This window comes from Alexandromys fortis, unplaced genomic scaffold (assembly GCF_014885135.2).
Source record: "Alexandromys fortis isolate MF-2015 unplaced genomic scaffold, M_Fortis_MF-2015_v1.1 scaffold_100_1_3062724, whole genome shotgun sequence".
In the NCBI taxonomy this organism is placed as follows: domain Eukaryota; kingdom Metazoa; phylum Chordata; class Mammalia; order Rodentia; family Cricetidae; genus Alexandromys; species Alexandromys fortis.
In genome coordinates, this window is record NW_026067992.1 from 589,938 (window position 1) to 609,987 (window position 20,050).

The 20,050-nt window shown below is 40.9% G+C and overlaps 1 protein-coding gene across 15 annotated transcripts in view; it reads right to left on the reverse strand.

Annotated features, from left to right (window-relative positions):
- Positions 1–20,050, reverse strand: part of Opa1 (OPA1 mitochondrial dynamin like GTPase) — a 576,400-nt gene that overhangs the window by 522,127 nt on the left and 34,223 nt on the right. For all 15 annotated transcript variants that reach the window (XM_050159943.1, XM_050159938.1, XM_050159937.1 and 12 more), the window contains 13 exons: positions 18,782–18,854; positions 18,608–18,680; positions 17,696–17,811; positions 16,985–17,049; positions 16,434–16,510; positions 12,894–13,059; positions 10,720–10,872; positions 8,554–8,662; positions 7,872–7,951; positions 6,570–6,710; positions 3,795–3,911; positions 2,986–3,079; positions 2,484–2,594 (listed from right to left, as the gene is read on the reverse strand). In XM_050159943.1, coding sequence (XP_050015900.1) covers positions 2,484–2,594; positions 2,986–3,079; positions 3,795–3,911; positions 6,570–6,710; positions 7,872–7,951; positions 8,554–8,662; positions 10,720–10,872; positions 12,894–13,059; positions 16,434–16,510; positions 16,985–17,049; positions 17,696–17,811; positions 18,608–18,680; positions 18,782–18,854 — 1,375 coding nt within the window. The remainder of the gene's footprint in view (positions 1–2,483; positions 2,595–2,985; positions 3,080–3,794; positions 3,912–6,569; positions 6,711–7,871; positions 7,952–8,553; positions 8,663–10,719; positions 10,873–12,893; positions 13,060–16,433; positions 16,511–16,984; positions 17,050–17,695; positions 17,812–18,607; positions 18,681–18,781; positions 18,855–20,050) is intronic.

Here is a 20,050-nt window from a genome sequence, read left to right on the forward strand (position 1 = left end):
TTAAACTAATATGTAAGAGTTAGCCAATAAGAAGTTAGAGCTAATGGCCAAGCAGTGTTTTAATTAATACAGTTTCTGTGTGGTTATTTTGGGTGTAAGCTAGCCAGGCGGCCGGGCCAAACAAGGGGCCCCATTCCTTGTAACACCATACTATATCCTAAATGCATCTGCAATACTAGATACCCTGTTCTCTACAATACAGCCGTGACTAACAAACCTAGAGGGTAGCCTGGCTGGAAGCACCTACAACTATATTCCCAGGCCTTAGACTGAAGAGCCACAGTAAGGAAAAGGCACTTTCAGAACTCTTCAAACTACGGGCAGTCAAGGTTCATCTCCCTTAGTGTAACTGATGAAGCTGAGTCATGGGTGAAACCCCTGCTTTTAAGAACATTATTTGGAACATTAATACCATAACTCTGCTTGCACAAAAGTCACAAATCACTTCAAGGGGTCGTATGACTGTTTTCTTAGGAAAACTACCAGAACAGGGAACTTGGCTTGGCAGAGCACATATCTGAGTTACTAGCATACTTTGTTTAAATAATCAAATTACAACCAGTAAGTAATGGGAACTATACAGAATTACTCTATTCTAAGTTATGAAAAAGCACATCACTTTTCTGTCACTTTAAATGCAGAAGCTGGAAAATTTCAACGAAGTAATTCACCGTCTAATAGTTATGTCCTGAGGGACACAGGAATTGTACACACCATGACAATGGCAAGCCTTTGCCTGTAACAGTACAAACAGTATGGAATCACGAGTCAGAGTTTTCCAAATGCTCGTATTTTACCAGTAAAGAAGGGCTCTGAGGGCTCCTTTGTACAATACAACAGACAAACAGCAGGCCAGGCCTGCACACAGGGCTTCTGCCGAGCACAAACTTAACTACACTGCCACAAAGCCATGAAACAGCCAAATATGACAGAAATGGAGATAAGTACAATGAGATATATTTAAAAAATAAAATAAAAAAGAATAAAGCAAGAGTAGCAAGAGAAAGCAATGGAAGCTCAGATAGCCAGAAAGAGAAAACAAGACGAGGCAGGGCAAACGAGGAAAGGAGAGCTGTGCTGAGGCAGGGCACAGAATCAGGGATCCCTTGCCTGCTTCTTTTGGACATTTTCATGACTGACTGCAGAACTACAAACTCAGTTTACAGACTGTATCCAAACTTGAAAAGCTTCTTCTTATTCAGTGTGTGTTTTCTTTCATGCCAAAAAGCACATGGATCTAAGTACACTCTGAAAGGAAAAGCAGTTTCATCGGCTCAAAGGGACACTTATAACTAGATAGATTCTGATGGGGCTGACTACCAACAGTTACTAGCAATAGCAATGCTTCTGTGGTCGCCTTGGGCTCGCAAAGATCCAAGCAAGTCCCCATGCCAGGAACTCACCAGCATTTAAAAACCAAACGTGTTCCAAACAAATAAGGTTGGGGTGGGATGACAGGTACAAAAGTCCAGCTGGAGGTAACGGGGTGCTGACAGCCTGGTCCCATGATGCAGACCTGTGTGGGGTAACGTGATGTAGGGTGCTGGACTACAAGCAAGACGAAGCCTGTTCTGGCTTCAGGGGAGAGGACTCAGGAGATGGGGAGAGAGAGAACATTGGAAAGATGAGATGGGGAGTTCCTGGACACAAGGTCAGAGAATGGGCTGGTGACAGAACTCCATGAGGAAGAGTAGCCTCTAACAGGATGCCCCAGCCTGCAAGACAAGAAGCACATCGACACAAAATGAGGAACTGTGGTGGTGACCTGGTATAAGATGGCCAAGAGTCCAAGTGGGATGAAAAGACCATTTTTGTAATGAAGGGGGCAGCAAAAAGTTTGGTTATACATTAAGAGGACTGATCAAAATAAGTAACTATGCTAAGGAGTCTAGAGGCTGGGTTCTCATTGTCAGAAGGAGTTACAAGCACAGGAAAGAGCAAAGCTAAGAAAAATCTTGATAGAATTGGATACAAGTTGGAAGTACCAGCATCCATTTCAGTCTTTGGTTAATACACACAATTAGGAGTGGATGTATGAACAGCACACACACACACACACACACACACACACACACACACACACACACACCCTTTATATTGAGAAGGCCTGGGAACTCATATGTCACTAACAGCAAGCATATCTAGTTCTCAGAACTTGATTTCTAAATACCATTCTTTTAAAAGAAGAAAGAAAGAGTCTGGACCATTGTGTCAAACGGTAGAGCAACACTGAATAAAAGATGAATGGGTCTAGGTAGATTCAGACTTTGGGAGTTGCTAAGAGAAAAATCTTTATTCCTAGGAAACACATTCAAGTATTTGGAAGTGATAAGATTTTAGGTCAATGTCGTATTTCAGCCCTTCAGAAGAAAACAAATTCTTCCTAGGAGCTGTAACTTTCCTTTAAGCTTGAGATTAAATGGGCGCCGACACAAGGGTATACGGAAGGGATCCAGGAAGTTGGGATGGGAGGAAGTACTTACTGAGATCTTCAGCCAGCTGAACCCGTTTGCCAGTAAGCAATTTAATCTTTTTCTCACCGTCTTCAGCAAAATCTTCTAGGACCTCTTTAACGTTTTTCTCTAGTCGCCTCACTGTTCAAAGTTAAAATAAAACCCAGAAGAACAGTTTTTATGAATGTACAGAATGAAAGATTTCCACATGCAAAGAAAATGATGTATCACCATGTTAGCGCTACACTTGAATTCACATTTCTCATTTTCTAGTACCTTCATCAATAAATCTGACCCATATTCTGAGGACCACATGTTCTTAAGCCGACATGTAACAGACACACAGATTCCAAACACACAAAGCAAGCTCAGGACACCACTCTCTTTACCATAATTTTTATCTAATGAAAGTAGACATATAGCATCTCTTATCCCTATCATTTTCTAATTGTAATTTTTCAATTAATATTTTAAAGCAGATTACGATTCTGAGGTTTTTCTGATCAGTCAGTTTTTTCAGGAGTTACCTTACCTTCAGTGTTTGTAAGCTGCTGTCTTAATGTATTGGCAGTGATAGCCAGCATGCGCTGTATTCGCCAAAACAGGACCACATCATTGCATTCCAGCTGAAGTAGTAAACAATTAAGATCAGACGCAAATTAAAAAATAAAACCTTTATTGAACACATAGAACTTATTTTCTAAGCTTTAGTAAACATACCAGCGCTTATCTAATAATGCATACATGTTTCCTTTGAGCTGAAATAAACCAGAAAAGCACTCAGAAGCTTCAATTTAATAACAACACAGATTAGCAGAGCTTTTCAAGGGCTATTTTAAAGCATTTTTGTCTGTAAGAAAATGCTTGAAAAGCATCAGTCTGCTGCCACCTAGGGGTTCCTTTAAAAGGTGTGAGAGCTATATCCATTACAAGAACTTGGTTCTTTTAGAAAAAGCAAGATTCCAGTGATGTGAGAAAATTATGACACATGAAAGTGCATAATAAAGAAGTTTTGCTACATGGTCCCCACCACACATGTGGTTGTCTATGCTCTACACACATCCTCTCCTTATAGAAAACATAAACATGCTTCAAGTCACTCTGGGGCACACATGACTGCCCCCCCCCCCTTTCCTTTGCCCCTGATGATACACATGGAAGTCAAGTTATTCCTAAATTGGTGAATCTTTGAAAAGATAAAACGTTATTCTTGACAAATTACACATTCTTTTCTCTCAGAAGCTCAAGGGCTTAAAGTTAATAGTAAAGCTGAAGCTTTCTTTTTAGCATCTTTCAACAACTGTTGCTAAAAATGACTTCTTTTGCTTTGTGAAACCTTACCTCAGAATCTATAAAATGCCTCTGGTAGTAATAAAAACCTCTTCGACAAAGGTTACAATGATTTAGAGCCGTTTTTAAGAAATGTCTTCTGTAAACTTGATGCCAAGTATCCTTAATCTGAAACGAGAAAAGGAAAAGCGAAGCGTTATGATAGCGGCTGCTGAGCACGGAGAAGTTGCATACACAACTTACTTTCGGAAGTTCACTGAAGCAACAGCAACGCTCTTGTTGTGCCACCTTTTTAAATGCCCTTCTGTCCCTGTTCAGTCAGTTTTCAGACTCCCACATCTACAGTCACACACTCACTGGAGAGTAGGCTGGTAAGGGATGATCTCTGCATAGCTAGCAGTGGGGAAACCAAGGCAAGAGTTTGAAAGTCTGGTCTATGGACACCATTAGGACCTGGAAGCTGGTCTCAGACTACGGCCATCCAGTCAGAAAGCAATCCTTTCTATGGTTACACTGTCACACAACAGTATCCCACCACTGTGGCACTATGTTTTCTTGGCGTGTTTAATGTTCATCATATCTAATAACAATAATGCTAGCAGGCAGCACAAGTGCCAACCCCATTGGACAGATGAAAAGTGGGACTTGAATACCAATCACTAAAGGGAGCAGTACCAGTAATACAGTGGAACAACCTGAGAATCCACATCCCAGACAGCCCATGTTCTCTGGCTGGTATGGCAGCCTTACAGAATGTACTAAACAGTGTCACGAAGAAAAAAAACCTGAGATGTTCTTGCCTGCAGAGAGTGGCAACCTGTTCCACTCTATTTCCAAGAGAAAATCTCCAATGCATTAACCTAAGTGTCAGAAAATTAAAAGTATCAAGGTACACAAAGCTCGAGTAACCCTGACCAACATCATGGGATAGAACTCTCTGCAGTTGGGATTGCTGGATGCGGTGATTTTGTAATATTTACATCTACACTTCAGAGGCGGGATAAAGGTCTAAATACAAAATTCACTTATGTTATATATATATACCTTACACACATAGTCTAAAAGTAATTTTCTGTACTACAATAGTGTGCCTAGATTCAGTGCCATGAATTTTCTTGCGATATCAAGCTGGAGTGGTAAAGGTTCCAGGTTTTGGAACTTTCCCCTTCTGAATCAGGATATCAGATGCTCAATTTGCACGCCTCCCCCACTTCCTTGTTGAGACAGTTTCTCTGTGTAGCCCTGGCTGTCTTGGAACTTGCTCTGTAGACCAGGATGGCCTTGAACTCACCATGCGATTGGCTACTGAACAGCCTTTTAGCCTTTCATTAATGAGAGTTAGGACCATGTAGACAAGCTGGATCTATACCTAACTAAAAGTTTCATGTTCAGTTTACAGATAATGTGACATGCACAGCAGCTTAAGCAGTTAGGTTCTCACCATTTTTCCTGTTCTGACAGCAGGTAAAATTTAAAGCTAGTACAGACACAAAGCAGGTGGCATTTAAGCATAGTCACAGTGTCTAGAAGGTTTTCAGGCTGCTTTCCTCACTAGCTTTATTTTTCTAATTTTTTCTAATTGGGTTTTACTGGGTGTTTTGCGTCTATGTCTGTTGGTGCACCACATGGGGGCAGTGTCTGAAGAGGCTGCCGGATACTCTGAAACTGGAGTTAAGGGTTTAGTTAGTGGACCATGGGTGCTGGGAATCAGACCTAGGTCATCTGTGAGAACAAGTGCTTTTAACTGTTGGAGCCACCTCTCCAGGTCCTAAGCTAACTTTAAAAATTTTCAGCCCCCTTCATTCTAACTTCTAGGCAGCAGGAAACATAGATCCAGTAACTTTTAAAATAGTGCTGCAAATAAGTATTCTGAAACTAAGAAAAAAGATGGCCAAATGTGTAGATTATCCTTGTTTTCTTACTAAGAATGAGGGAAATTAGGTAGGATTCAAAGGTCTTATCTATTTCAAAAAAAAAAAAAATTAAAATGCATGTTTCCCCTAAATCTACTTATATCTAATTGAGCTACATTGGCTGTAAGCACTATAAACGTGGCTGGGAATGTGGCATGCCCCAATTTAATTGTAGTACAGTACTTGGGAGGCAGAGGCAGGCAGATCTTTGTGAGTTTGTGGCCAACTTGGCATACATTGTGAGTTCCAGGTCAGCCAAGGCTATATAGTGAGACACTGTCTAAAACGAACAAACAAAGCTACCAAAAAAATAATACAACTATGTTCTCCCAATACACACGAATATCTGTTTATATAAATGACTATATCTACAAAAGTCAGTTGTACTCTAAAATTATAAAACAGCACTACACAAGGTCTGGATGCCCTTTATCAATTTTGTAGGAATTGCTATAACGATCTAAGTAAATCCAATTTTCTAAATATTAATTTCTCTAGTTACCCTTTAAAAAGAGAAGTAAAATAAAAAATGCTACTCTTCATATAATCAAAATGACTATAATTATCCTAGTAAATATGTACATGGTCAAGCAGAATTCAGCCTAGGTCTTATGGAGCTTCTTAAAGGAAGGGATACTGTACTGTAAGCAACACTAATTTAGAAAGCAGATCCCACTCCTTTTCTTTTTCCAAACAGTCCCTCTTAATCTGGGCTATCTCAGCCTCATTTTGTAGCTGAGGATGACCTTGAACTCCTGTTTCCACATTCCAAGTACTGCACCCGTTACCTCAGCTGGCTTTCAATGGAAGTCCCCCACTCCAAGAGCTAAGGACCGAACCCAGGGCCTTGTGCTTGCTATGCGAGCAATCTACCACTGAGCTAAGTACCCAACTCCTGTACCGTATTTCTTACCAAGCTTGGATCTACTTCAACTCCTCGAGATTCCAGATTCTTCCGAACTGTGGTAATCTCGTCGCTTGCGAGATAAGCTGGGTGTTCCTCATTACACTTCAGCATCTTCTCCAATTCATTCTTGGTTTCATTGTGAACACTCTGTAACAAGTTAAAAGAAGGCTGTTTAGACAGTGCAAGCTTGGCACTTGTGAAAATCAAGGCCAGAAGAGGGGCACGGGTTCTGGGCACAGAACTCTGGAAGAGTAGCAAACACTCTTAACCGCTAAGCCATATCCCTAACCCCTGGGTTTCTCATCTTTAACAAAGGAAAGTCTGGTGTTTCTGTTCTTGCTGAGTCTGGTCACTCATGAAAGCAGGAGGAACTATATGGCTATCTAAACTAACCAGGGGATACCTTCTGCCTCTCTTGAAGTACATTTCCTACTCTATCTTCTAGGTAAGAAGGACACATGAGCAGTTTTCAACTGATGTGGAAGGATAGAAGGAACATGTCTTCCATAAGAGCAGCAAGTGCTCTTAACCACAAAACCATCTTTCTAGCCCAACTATTCTCCTCTGAAACTCAGAGAACTGAAATGAACAAAGTAGTCAACCACAAAGGAACCACATTTTATTTATTTTTGTAATCTTTTAATAAAACAGATTCATTATATTTTAGAAAGGTTTATGTAACTAAAATTCTAAAGAATATTCTAGAGCCATGAGAAGATGGTGTACACATATAAACATGTGCATGTATATGTGTCCATTCACACACATATACACATGTATGTTTGAGTGTGGACCTGGTATATGCATGTGTGATGTATGTACACACTTGTGGTTGCTGGCACCTGTGGGCACATAAAGAGGTCAGAGGAGGACATCAGGTGCCCTGGCTGCCACTCTTCACCTTATTCCCTCAGACAGGCTTTTCCAGTGAACCTGGAGCTAGGCAGGCAGCCAGTGGCCCGAGAAGCTCCTCCTGTTTCCACCCTTAGAGCACTGTGCTCAGGCAGCCATGCTGGTTTTTTTTTTTTTTTGGGTACCAGGATCTGGACTCAAGTCCCATGCCTCCATAGCAAGAACTCTTGCCTACTGAGACATCTTTAGTCCCAAGACTGCGTGTTAATGCTTGAACTGAAATGAGTAAAATGAAGGCCGATGTGGTGGCATACACCTATAATCTCAGCAAGTAAGAGGCTGAGGAGAACTTCTGTGAGTTCAAGGCCAGCCTGGGTTACAGAAAACCAAAACTTTAAGGCAAACTAGACCACGAATGAAATGCCATCATAAGAACAGAGATGTCTTTGTTCCTACCTGTTCTTGGGTCCGATTCTTCCAGTACAACCACCTCTTTTTCCAGTCTGGGCCTATCATGTTTTCAATAGCATTTTCAGCTACGGGAAAGATAAAAATTAATTAAGCAGGAATTTTTACCACTTACTAAGGCTATAAATTATAGCTAACAATGTTTATGATTTTCTAATTATTTCTAAATGCTGTATTAATATGAAATTAATTAAAATACAGGAACATAAGATTGGTATGGCAAAAGTAGAACAATTATGTATGTGCTTAAGATGTATGAAAAGTACAATTGTTTACAGAATTTCTATGTGTAAGGAATAAATGTAAGCATCTCGGTTCCAACCTAATTATTCTCTTTATTAGCTACAAAGCAACTCACACATAAAAAAATATTTATCTGTATTCAGGACAAAGACTTTGAAGTGTTAACTGTATATTGAAAATTACTTTATTCTGTATGTGTATATATGGCACGTTTGTGAGTCTGGAAGTGCATGTGCCACAGTGCATGAGCGGAGGCCAGAGGACGACTTGCGGACATCTTCTCTCTGTCTCCTCCGTGGGCTCCAGGGACCCAACCCAGGCTCTCAGGCTTTCACAGCAATTGCTTTACTCACCAAGTTATCTCGCTGGCCCAGTGGTGATTATATTTCACAATGCTCACAACTCAAGAGCTCATGTCCCTACTTACTATCCTTGAGACGGGCTTGAAGGGCCTCCTCCATAAAGTAAATGGCTGCATCCCACTGCTGCTTATCCGATATGGACCGGTCTTCCAGAGCATTGTGCTGAATGACCCTCTGAAACAGGGCAGAAAAAGCTAATTTAATTTATGTTCCTACATGTCAGTAATTTTATTTTAGCTGGCAACTTAGTAAATATTGAACATAACAAATAAGCACATAACAGCAAGTTATTCCCACAGTAATGCAGGAACTCCTTTTATTGCCTGAACCTGCCAGTTTCCTATCTGAAAAATAAAGTGGAGTCCTGTGTGTCTGAAGCTAAAGAGCTGACTGAGGGGATGCTCAAGGGAAGCAAACAGCACATTTGACTATAAATCATAAGAGCTAGACCATAATATTCAGAGGGTCACTTCCCTTCTGTATTTATTTACTCGCATATGAACTATGAAGAAATATTTTCAAAGAGGACAGAAGAAAGAAATCATTCACCACTTTCTTGTTGTTAACAGAAATACAGTGGCAGAGCAGGGGCTCAAACACTTTGCCAATCATAAACATTAGCTATTATTTTTATAATTAAAAGCTGTTTTCTAAATTTGGTAACTTTTGAGTGAACAATGAAACTGGCACTTCTTTTAGAAAACCAGCCTACCACACAGGGAAATAAGGTTATGATTTCGAATATGCAGACAAATACTTCTTCAAAATAAAATTATGATTACAAACAGCGCACAGGGAGATCTGTGCTTTTCTAGAAAATTGCCCAGTCCCTTCAACAGTTCTTCTTGTGAGCTGGCCCTGCTAGCAGAAGAGGTGACTAACAAGGCTTGACTATGGTGGTAGGAGAATGCGCTGTTAAGAAAGGGGCAGCAGGTGGAGAGGTCAGGAGCTAGAGAAGGTGGAGAGTAGCCACTCTGTCAATGAGCATGACAGGACTGTGGCTGCCCTTACCTGTCGTGTCCACCAAAGGTTTGGTCTTCTGATGCTGGTACTACTGAGAGGTGACTGGATCATGGGGGCGCTAACTACATCAATGAATGAACCCACTGACAAATAAATATCAAAGGCATTGTTGGATAGTGGGGCCTGAGGATAGCAGGCGGCTGTGGGACTTCCTCTGAAGGCTGTCTCTTGTCCCTTGACCCCTCACCTCTGTGGTTGGCTAGTACAAACCAAGCAGCTTTTCTCCACCATGCCTGCCTGTCAGATCCTCGCTCTATAGGCCTAACAGCAAAGGAACCAAGCAACCCTCAGACGGAAACCTTGGAAACCATAAGCCCAAGTAAAACCCTCCCTCTTGTCAAGCTCGGGTGTTCTTACACAACAAAACCTCACTAACACAGCTGCTTCAGAATTCAATCAAGCCTTGGGCCTGGTGGGTCAAGCCCATCACCCCAGCTATTTAGGAGATGTAGGCAGGACTGACAGTTCAAGGATTACCTGGGCTACAGATTCAAGTCAGCCTGGAGAACTTAGTAAGATCCTATTTAAAGAAAAAGAACCTGAGGATACAGCTTGGTGGCAGAGGCCTTGCCTAGCACATATAAGGTCCCACACTCTGAAAAAAATCTCAACCAAATGATGCTTCCAAAATACTTAAGAGAGCTGGGTGGTGGTGGTGCACGCCTTTAATTCCAGCACTTGGGAGGCAGAGGCAGGCAGATCTCCATGAGTTTGAGGCCAGCCTGATATACAAGAGCTCGTTCCAGGACAGGCTCCAAAACTATAGAGAAACTTTGTCTCAAAAAAACCAACCAACCAACCAACCAACCAACCAAAAACCCAAGAAACAAAACCAAACAAAGATACTGAGTTGTTGTTCCTGGCACAGAGCAGATAGTCAATACATACTGCTATGATTTTACACCAAGGTACCTATAGACAGGACCAAAACAACCAAGGGATGGCAATTCGTGGAAAGGTAAGGGAACCTGCTTACTGCAAAATCTGACTTCTCTTATGGAATGGAAGTCAAGAAAAAAAGAAGAGAGGGTTATTTTAGAAGAGCCAGAGGAATGTGAAGGGCAGGTTACAAATCATACATCTATTACTTCACACTGCAGCCGTATAAGAACTCCACGAAAGAATCAGTTTGAGGCACCCCGTGAAAATGATGCTGGCATTCTGATTAGACAGAGGGCACACCAGGCCCTAACCAGCTGAGGACGTACCAAGCTGTCTTCTGCAAAGTCGTTCCACTTGTGCCGCTTGATACTCTCCTCCTTCACAGCCTCTTTAAGCTTGTCAAATATGTCATCGTGCTCCTTCCCTTTGGGTTCCGTCATGAAGCGGGAAAATTCCTCTTGTAGTGTCTCCCAAGCAACCTGGATACAAAAGGAAAAGCTGTAAGGGTAAAGGTAAGCTGATTGCTTACCCTTAAATAATGTGCAACATGAAAAAACAGCACGGAACCAAACAGATGTGGTACAGCAGCTGATCAGGAAATGCAAGTTCATTGATAAATGCATGCACACTAAAAAAAGACAGCTCAGCTGGGCATCATAGGGCTTTAATCCTATCATTCAGCAGGCAGAGGTAAGTGGATCTCTGTGAGTTCAAGGCCAGGATGGGTTACACAGTGAGTTCCAGGATAGAGGCCCTGTTTTTTGTTTTGTTTTGTTTTTCCTTAAAGCTGTCAATTTTAAAAACTGAGACTTGGTTAACAAATCTGCACCTGCAGTGCAGGGAGATAGTCAACTCATATCCCCCACAGGATGCGCGCACTGAGCTGAGCAGGGTGGGCTCCTTTAGGCGAGCCCTACACCCTAAGTCTGCAAACATATTCACTTTACTTATTTCAATCAATAACATGCCTGGGTCTGCCTGCTGCTTCCACACCAAACCAAATTTAAGGTCCCCCTCCCCCCTTTTTTAAACAGGGTTTCTCTGTGTAACAGTCCTGGCTGTCCTGAAATTAGCTCTGCAGACCAGGCTGGCCTCGAACTCATAGGGATCCTTCCTGTGAATCCCGCGTGCTGGGATTAAAGGCGTACACCACCACCGCCTGGTTCAAGTTTAAGTTCTTACTCACTAAGCCAATCATCTTTACAGTTTTGCCTGCAAGCAAAGATTCATATTAAAAGCTTCAAGTTATTACTCAGCTAACTTTTACCCAATCTCAACTGTGAAAGGAAGAGCGCAGGGCAAAAGTGATGAAGAACTGAATGTACACATAGATGGTAGGGTGAGATGGTTTTCATTTTGCTCTGTTGTGAACTTGTGGGGAATCCCTTGCTTTATTTAGTGTCCCTAGAGCTAGGATTACCAGAGTGTACCTCCATGCCTGCATGGGATGGGAATGAACCTACTAGCTTCTCATCAGCTCCACTCATCCCCCAAGGTAAAGCCCAGGGCAGAAAGCAGAAAGGCAGAATTACTGGTGTCACAAGGACTAGATTCACTGGTGAAAGCTTTGGCTATGACACACCAGAACTAGTGACTGAGAAGCAGCAGCTCTCCAGTTATTTCCATGGTCAGAGTTCAGCAGCATGCAACATAGGCAGAGGCTGTACGAGCTGCAGCTGCTGGACACGGGCCCAGGAAGGCGAGGACAGTGGTGAAGAGGGCAGGCTGGGGCAGGACTGAAAGAGCGAAGCCATTTTCAAGACAGGTATGCAGAATAAAATCGCATCTAGCATTGACCACAGGTTGCTGAGCACCTTTCAGAGTCCAGGGCACACTGACTCTCAGCTGGAGTGCAGGAGAAAGGTGGATAATGGTGATAAAACCCTAGGTAGCTATTACAGATGGGTCAGGTATTACCTAAGTATGTTACATATTAACTCACCTAATCCTGACCGCAACCCAGGTGGGCAATATTGTCACCGCAGCTTCTTGGAAGAAGCTGCAGGAAGGTTGAGCAAGTAGGGCAGCTATCAGTTTTCACATGGTTGGGCCAAGATGTCTCAGGACAGAAACGTATACTTTGAAGTACTTTAATTTTGTAAATAATTCCAAGTCAAAACTAGCAAGACCACAACTCAATGGAAGTGCTATAAGGTTTTGAAGAAAATGTAAAAACGGTAACATTTAGTCCATTTGAAGATACTCCTTACAGAAGCTCAATTCACAGACGTTCAAAATACTTCACCTTCAGGCAAGTTTTGCTGGTTTTATTAACGTTATCTTTGGAAGGAGAAGCAATGCCTTTAGGCAAACAGCATCCTGATTAGTAAACTTTTATGTTAGCAGCAACTGAGAACAATATCAAGGTTAGCTAACAGAGGCAGGTGCAGAGCGTACTTGAAGTGCTAAGTTGAGACCGAGGGAAATTAGACCCTCAATTCAAAGCACCTATTTCCTCCACACAATGCTTCTTACCCATTTAATTAAATTATATCCTAACCTCTACTGCTTTATTAGGAAGCTGCTTGTCAGTCCACTGTTTAAGCTTGATGTCCACGGTGGTGTTAAATGTTCCTGAATTCATGGTCTGTGCCGCCGGAAGGTAGATGTTCTCAATCACATGAGTTGACACTCTTTCCCACAGAGACTGCTGAAGGATTTCCTCCCTAAAATTAATGTCAATATGGCATTGAACAATTTAGAACAGCTTGAGTGAAGTATCACTAATCACAGTAACAAACTACATATATTTGAAAGGTTGACAGATTTGGGATATGTATATCAGTGAATCACAGGAACCAAGATAAAGATAAACATTCATTGGATCTATAACCACTCTATTTGCTGTTAATATAACTACTTGTATTTCCTAGAACTTTACATACATGTATCATGCACTCTTCTACCTGCCTTCATTCACCCAACATACTTCTTTTGAAATCTGTGGTGTATGTATTACTATTTCACTTCTTTTTGTTGTTAATGGACATGTACTATTTCTCGTTGTTGGCTATTACAAACAAAATCGCTGTGGGCAGATTGCCACAAATCTTTGGAAGGATGTATGCCTTTCCTTTCCGTGGGTACACATCTAAGAGCGGAGTGGGTGAATATAGGGCAGTTTCAGGTTTAGTTTTTAAAGATACCATTCTTTTCTAAAATGCCTCAGTGGTTTACATTCCTACTAGCAGAGAAGGAGGGTCCCAGGTACTCTCCACTCACGGCCTGTCCCAGCTCTGGCTGTCGAGTGGGCTCCCAGTGCCATCTCACTGTAGCTACAGGTCTCTAGTCATCTTCAAAAGTTTTCTTTTTGAGGACACTCAAAAGTGTATTTTCATGAGCTCATTAATTCAGTCCTCACATACACTATGTGTTTACTGGAGTTCAAGACAGAAAGTTTCTGATATAATTTTTACAGTTTAACAAACTATCACAAAGCACAGAGACATGGGATATCATCGTATAAAATTTTCCAGCAATTCACAGCTAAGGGGATTGTATAAAGGACACATACATAAGCTGGAAATTCTGTCTTTTGAAGTATTCTTTAAGAATAAGATCTCCAAATAAGAAAAGACAATCATTTCTTATTATTACATTTATAATACCACAAATTCTCAGACTCCTCACATCTATGCTAGGGGATTCAACTGTATGTTTCCCCTTTTGTATTTTAGTTTGTTAAACTAATCAAAGTAAACATATACTTTCACAAAAGTTGCACAATATCATAATACTGGATTTCACAAAGTATATTTCTATAAAGCGTGTCAGTTACTGTGCTAGAAAAGATGGCTACATGAAACGGCATACCAGTATCTCAGTTATTGTCAGCAGGGCTATCTTTAGATCATACACATTATTGGACAAATGCCATGTGTGTATTACTACTGCAACACAGTATATGTTAATTTGAACTCCCTGGGATTCCTTTATTAAAACATGACTAAAGCATGCAGAATGTCTGTAAATAAATAACAAATTATCCCATTAGGACATACAATACTTACTACACACTCCTAAGATGTCAATAATTCAGACTAAGGCATTCATCTTAAAGTGCCATGTAATGCCATTATGCCAATAAATAACACCGACAAAAACTTCTAAGGTAGGCCCAGCTATGCTACTGAAAGTCTCTGGTATAATGCAGTTAAGGCTAGGACTGGGTATTCTGATCTTTATGTCAAATTCTAGAGTCTAAGAACACAAGCTGATCAAGAAAACTCGCTAGAGGGCATTTGATCAGGCAGCTAAGAATTTTCATCCCAAATGTTCTGGCTCTCAGCTGTGTCTTCCCCACTGGAACTCTCATTTCTTGTCTCTTCACAACTCTGTTAAGTGCCTTGTGTAGTAAACAAAACAGATTTACCTTTTAGGCTTATTTCAGTGAGGGTATAGCACAATATTTTAGCATTGCTCTACCTAAACAAAACGAACCATACTTATGGCAATAAGTAGTAGGACATTTCTTTTCCCACCATAAATAATACTATTAGTTATAGGCTTTCCCCCTATATGGTGGGACTGAAGAGAACCAGGGCCTTGGCTTGCTAAGCAGGCACTTTACCACTGAGCTGCAGCCTTGGCCCATTAGTTATGGATTACAAATCACCTTTTATGTATATTATCCTCATATAATCTAGGAAGGAAACCAGATTATATTAATTAATTATACTTACATACATTTAAATTTATTTATGCTCACATCTACATATCTGTATCTCTCTTGCAATTTTATGAGCTAACTCAGTTATACAAAGTCACAGGACTGGTTTAAATACAAATAAGAAACACAACAGTTTGTGTCACTATATATTTGATTAATCAGTCAGCAGTAAAAAATAAGAGCAGTTACTACTTTCTAAACAAAGAGACTAAAAAACTTGGCAAATACAATGACTTAAAGAAAGGGGAGGGTATCAGTGAGGAAGGGCCTGGGATAGAGAAACTAGTGAGAACAAATCCAGACTTAGGGACGAGATGCTGGTGTCGACTCAGCGTGAAAATATGCTGACTGAGCAAATATAAACATTAAAAATATGTATCATGAATGGTGTAAGGATCATTTTGTGCCAAGAGTGATACATTCTTAAATACCACAGTCTTATTGGAAGATAATTTAGGCATGGCCTAAGATTCATATGGCAATTTTTCAAAAGGATGGATTTACTTTTTTTTAAAAAATCTATTTATTTATTATGTATACAGTGCCTGCATGTATGCCTGCAGGCCAGAAGAGGGCACCAGATCTCATCACAGATGGCTTGTGAACCACCATGTGGTCACTAGGAACTGAACTCAGGATCTCTGGAAGAGCAGTCAGTATTCTTAACCCCTGAGCCACCTCTGCAGTCCCCAAATTTACTTCTTAAAAAAAAAAAAAGTAGGAAGCAATAAAAATATGAAAAATAGTGGGTCTGCCGAGATAGCTTAGTGATTAAAAGTACTGGCGGCTGTATTAGAGGACACAAGTTCTATTCCCAGCACTACAGTTCACAACCATCTACAACTCCAGTTCCAGGGGACTCAGCATCTTCTTCTGGCTTCCGTGGGCAACAGTTATTCATGTGGTACACAGACACATGCAGTTAAAACACTCACACACAAAAAATTAAAAAAAATGTTATTGTGCACAGCATAATACATACATGTCACAGAAAACACCAGTTACTTCTGGTCTTGCATGACATCTAAAAAGCAGACATCATCCTTCCTTTACAGATCAGTGTTCCCTGTGATGCCATTCTCCAGTTAGTAAAAACCAGTCCTGATAGGTTACTTTCTGACAATTTTAAGAAATTATGTGTGATTCTACAGAAATAGCAAACCTGCACTTCTTAAGAATAAGGTGAAGATAAACCAAGGATCAGAGCAGATTCCACAGGCAGTCAGCTGACAGGCTGCGGCTGCAGCTGTTTTAAAAGGAGGCGCTTTACTCTTTGGCCTATTTCATTTTGAGGGATGAACCCAGGCAACAGAAACCACTGCTTTCTTCTACTTTAAAGTAAAAGACCCCGAGACACGGATTAATACTCACCAGTGCTTTGGAGTAACCTGGCTCAGGCTGATAACTTCATCAAGGATCTCATTTTTAGCTTTTTCAAATAGTTCATTCTAGGCAACACAGAGACAAGTTAGGACTGTCCTGTTCCGATCTTCAGAGATAATCAAAAGGGGGACATGGACAGGGTGTGGTCGAGTAAGTTTGGTTTGAAGATGGAAGACTAGTAAATGACCTTCTGGTCTCCTTTAGCTCCCATTAAACTCTATATCTCCAATGTAAATACCAAAAAGTAAAGAGATAATGTATAACTAAAAAGAAAAATTAGATTAGATAGGTATACATCAATAAGGCTACTAAAGAATATTTGTAATTTTTTGGAAGTCATTTTGTTGTACATCCTATGATTCCTAATTATTTTAAAATGACACAATAGTTTAAATTATAGAAAAGACAACTACTCCTAGGTAATTATCATTAAGACCACAGCAATTCTGCTCACTAGACCAACAACTCTGTAAGGACAAGGGAAATTAAAGCATATATTAATTTATATATATGCCTGTGGGGCACTCTGGTATTATTACCCTGTCGAGCTCTCGCAGGCGAGGGTAGTTATTCTTCCACTCCGTCTCCAGGTTAAAACGTGTTGCTGTGGAGAAAGGAAGATGCTGCAGTCTGACTGTTGACGGCTTCCTCTCTCCCTTCTGTATTAGCCGGGTGCCCTGATATTCTGAGTGCTATTACTGTCACAGCTGTCTGAACTGTCCTTACTTCTACTTTCTCCATGCTCATTTCACGAAGCCACAGCTGTAGCAGGGTAGCACAGCTGCTAAGGAAAAGGACTCTGGTGGTGACTCAGATCCTGGGTCCTAAAGCTATGTAAATTACTCTGCACCTTTCCCCTCATCTGTAAAGTGGAAATAAAGATAATACAAAATTGCTGTAGTACTAAGTAGGATAAATATTAAGTAAACTTTCAACATGGCAGGAGGGGAGGATTAGCTGCTCTCCCTGAACGAAGCTCTGGAAGCAAAGACTTGGTGTAGACGAGGATGGGCCTGGGGAAACGGTACAATGCAGGGCTCCCAGCGTCTCCCTTCTTCCTGTAAGGAGTATCCACATTCTCTACAGGTTGTCAAGCTTGCTGTAAACACTACTGCAAACCCTGTGATGCTGCCCCTGAAAGGGACAATCAGTTCTTATATAACAGAAGGCTTGCATCTCTCCAGTTTTCCACTGTCACACTGTAAGTCACACGCCTGGACTTGCGGACTTGCTGTAAGAAGCCAGCTTACCTTTGAAGCTATCAGCCTGTTGTTCAACTGACTCTCGAACCATTTTCCAAAAGCAGTCGGACACAGCAAGGCTTAGATTTCTCGTGGTGACCTGGTGTGCCTTCAGCATACTTGTCCTACAGGAGAACAGAACTAAAGTGTGTCAGAATGACAAAGGAGCCCTTACTCTGCACTAACGCTGCCCAGTAAAACTCCCTGCACTTAGGAAATGAGCTAGCTACCCTGCCCAGCACGGCAAGCGCTGGCCACATGCAATACCGAGCTCTTCAAGTACACGGTTAGTGAGCTGAGGGATGGCTTTTGTTTCACCAAACACTGGCCGGTCTGGGGTATGCACATGACCAGTTCTACAAGCTCCTTGCTTCCTTCCCAATAAAAAGAGAATCCTTGGCTATGGCTGCAGGAACTGCCCTTACTTCTGTACCAATATGGAGGCAAACATGCCTGTTTACTTCCAAAAACTATGTAGAAACTTTCAGTGTAATTCTATTTTGAGTTGCAGTGCAGTGTTTTATTTTCTGTCAATTTCTTCTGGTATCTATTTAGGAATATCCTGCTGCCACCCCCACTCCAACTTTTTCTATCATTACAAGAGAAATGTGCACACATACTTAAAAGAGGAAAATTAATTTAAAAAATCACTGTCTAGGAAAAACAGCGTAAGAGGTTTAAGGGTGGTCCCTCAGTCCACATCTGCAGAGACCGTCTGTCCTGCCATCTGCTGCACCATGTGATAAGCTGCTTTCACTTCTACTCCAGAGTGCTCCAAGCCAGCCTCATGATACAGCCCAGCACTTGGACAGACGGACGACAGGAGGCCGACTGCTGCCAGACATGAGCAGTGCAGCTGAGGAGTGCAGTGGGGCTATGTCCTCCCTGAAAAGTCTCTCAATACTGCAGCATGACACCTACTTTAGGAGTTTTGAATTCTGAAAAAATTCTTCTTCATATTCTCTTATAGCTTCAATGCTTTCAGAGCTGTTTCCTAGGAAAGATGGTGACAAAATTTTCACCAAGAAAATTAATTTTTATTATCTGAAAACAACAAAAGCTAAAAATTAGTAGCAACAATCCATCTTAGCATACCTTTTCCTGTTACAACAGCAAAATAACCCAGAGCTTTCATTGGGAAGAGCTTGCCTTCAATTATCTGTTGTATCTATTTTAATAAATTGGAAAAAAATAAATGTGAAAGATAGATTCACTTAATTTTTAAAAGCAAAACATGCAATTTAGAAAGCAAAATATTAAAAAACTCTATATGAGTATATACTTATCAGCATGTATATATATATATGTATCTGTTCAAAAGCATATAAGTGCATTGATTGCTATTTGAGGAAAATACACTTTACTATATTTAAAGTTTCTTATTAAATGTATATGCCAATATCAGAACATGGGATGACTCATAGGTCTGAGTCAGACCTTGGTTGGAGTTCCTGCCCTGCTATTTACTAGCTGTGTGGCCTTGAGTAAATGAGCTAATTTTAGTAAAAGGTTACTGAGCTTATGAGATAACGGCACTTAGCACGGAGAAGCACTCAATAAATAGCTTTGTTATTTTTCCTTATACTTTCTTTGAATATTTAAAAATTTATTCTATTAAATTAAAAAAAAATGTCATTTTTTATTTGTATATGTATGTGTGGGCATGCATATAAATATAGGTCAGAAGATGATTTGTAGGAGTCAGCTCTCTTGGACTCTGCGGGTTTCAGACATCAAACTCAGATTTGGTCACACCTTTACCTGCTGATACATCATGTGGGCCCTGATTATCTTGATTCTCACCAAGTTGGATTATCTCTTACTAATTTCTCTTCTTATCCCTACTTGAAACAATATATTTTAGATTGGCTTTCAATTCTTTTAAGGATAAAAATCCTTTTTCTGTGTGTGATAAAAACTATGGAGTCTGGGTACAGGAAATGCATATCTACATACATCTGTCATTCATACACAATGGAGGATTTCTGCTTCCAGAGGCCTATTCAGATCAACACTGTGCTGAGACAAGTTAGTTAGACTACAGCTGAGTCTTTGCCATAAGAAGGCCTGAAGTAAGCTTCAACTGGCCCCCCAGGGAAGTCCAATGTGACTTCCCCAGAGAAGAAAGGAATGTGAGCATTAGGGGAGAAATGGAGGCTATGGACATTGTTCCCACCTTGCTTCTCCTTCTCTACATGAGCCCCAAGGGTGTCACAACAACACTGCCTTGCTCTTAAAAACAAGCCAAAGAGGGCTGGAGAGATGGCTCGCTGCTAAAGGCTGGTTCACAACCAAAATATTTTAAGGCAGAGGCACAGAGGCTCAAGGACATGTCGCCACAGCAGGCCCAACAGGACTCTATAA